General features: G+C 51.9%; 1 protein-coding gene across 1 annotated transcript; it reads right to left on the minus strand.

The window, feature by feature from the left end:
- Positions 1 to 258: 258 nt before the first annotated feature.
- On the minus strand, positions 259 to 830 carry AK88_05684 (uncharacterized protein; the record flags this gene model as incomplete). The annotated part of the gene is made up of 1 exon (XM_012483286.1): positions 259 to 830. A coding segment is annotated over one exon (572 nt), but the record flags the coding sequence as incomplete, so codon positions are not given.
- Positions 831 to 1269: the final 439 nt, after the last annotated feature.

A 1269-nucleotide genomic window follows, 5' to 3' on the forward strand; every position in this document is an offset into this window, starting at 1 on the left:
GCGCCAATATTTCTTCGTCGAGTGGCGGTGATGGCACGTCACGCACGGTTCGATAGGTTCGTCGTCGTTTGGCCAGGTAGGCAAAGTACTAAGCAAAAAAAGGGGGTAAAGAGCAGGGTGAGGACGGTAGGATAAAAGGAATGAACACGGGTGTAGCAGTATATTCGTTAGAAACATCATATATTGGTGCGCGTAGGGAGTTTCTGAGGTATAAACATCCTGCAAATGCTGGATTCCCTCATTGTCGTATATACTTACCTTCCAGAGGAAGAACGCAATAACCCCAATACCAACCACCGCGGGAATGATCGCGGGGGTGTACGGGATAAGATCCTTGGGGTCGAAGGATTTTGAGGTAGGGGGGAGGCTAGGTTGTATTTCACCGTTCGTACTACCTCCTGAACTTAAGGATCCACCCGTAGTACTAGTACCCGTGGAACCTGGTCCTGACGAACCAGGGGTTTGGTGGCCATTGGAACCGGGACCAGAGGAACCTCCTCCACTGCCTGGGGTAGTACCATGCGCAACTGCCTGTCCTTCCCCACCAGATGATGTCGTCTCCACGTCGTCCGGCGGTTTGGGCACCGGGGGCGGTGCTACTGGTGTGTCAGGCTGCTGCACTTTTGTGGTTGCTTCTGATGCTGTTGTGCCTGATGATGGTGATGTGGGTTCCACTGATGGTTTCACCTCCTCAGCTGTTCCTATTGCTGTTGCTGTGGATGGTGTTGGCTGTGGTACTACTGGACCACCCCCTTCTGCTCCTGGATGCGTGCCTGTTGTGGGAGTCTGTTCTTTGTCCTTCGTGTCCTTATCCACTGCAGCACCGTTACCTGTAGAATCAAGTGAAAAGGAATAATGTTGACGGAAACTGATGTTTTTTACGGTGGATGGCCCCGGTCGGCCACACGGTTGTGGTGGGTTGCATTGATGACCACGCGGTCGGCCGTGCTGGGTTGCCGCGGCCGCCCCGTCGCTGTGCCGCGAGGACGCTCTGCGTCCCGCTCATTCTCATTCGACGTTTGGTTTCTCTCTGCCTCTGTGCGAGATGTTCGAGAAGCTGTTCTTGTTTTGTTTTTTGTTGTTGTTTCTTTGTTTTTCGGTATTGATCCTGTTTACATATGCTGCGTGGTACAGAGTGTCTGATGTAAAAGCTACTCTATTTCTCAGTGTTCCGTCTTTATTCTTTTATAGGATGCATCACCTGAAGTGCCAGATCCTGAACATTCGGGCGCAGTTGGAGTGATGTTGAAGGTCACGGCCACAGAATGA

Source organism: Plasmodium fragile (assembly GCF_000956335.1).
Source record: "Plasmodium fragile strain nilgiri unplaced genomic scaffold supercont1.237, whole genome shotgun sequence".
NCBI lineage: Eukaryota > Apicomplexa > Aconoidasida > Haemosporida > Plasmodiidae > Plasmodium > Plasmodium fragile.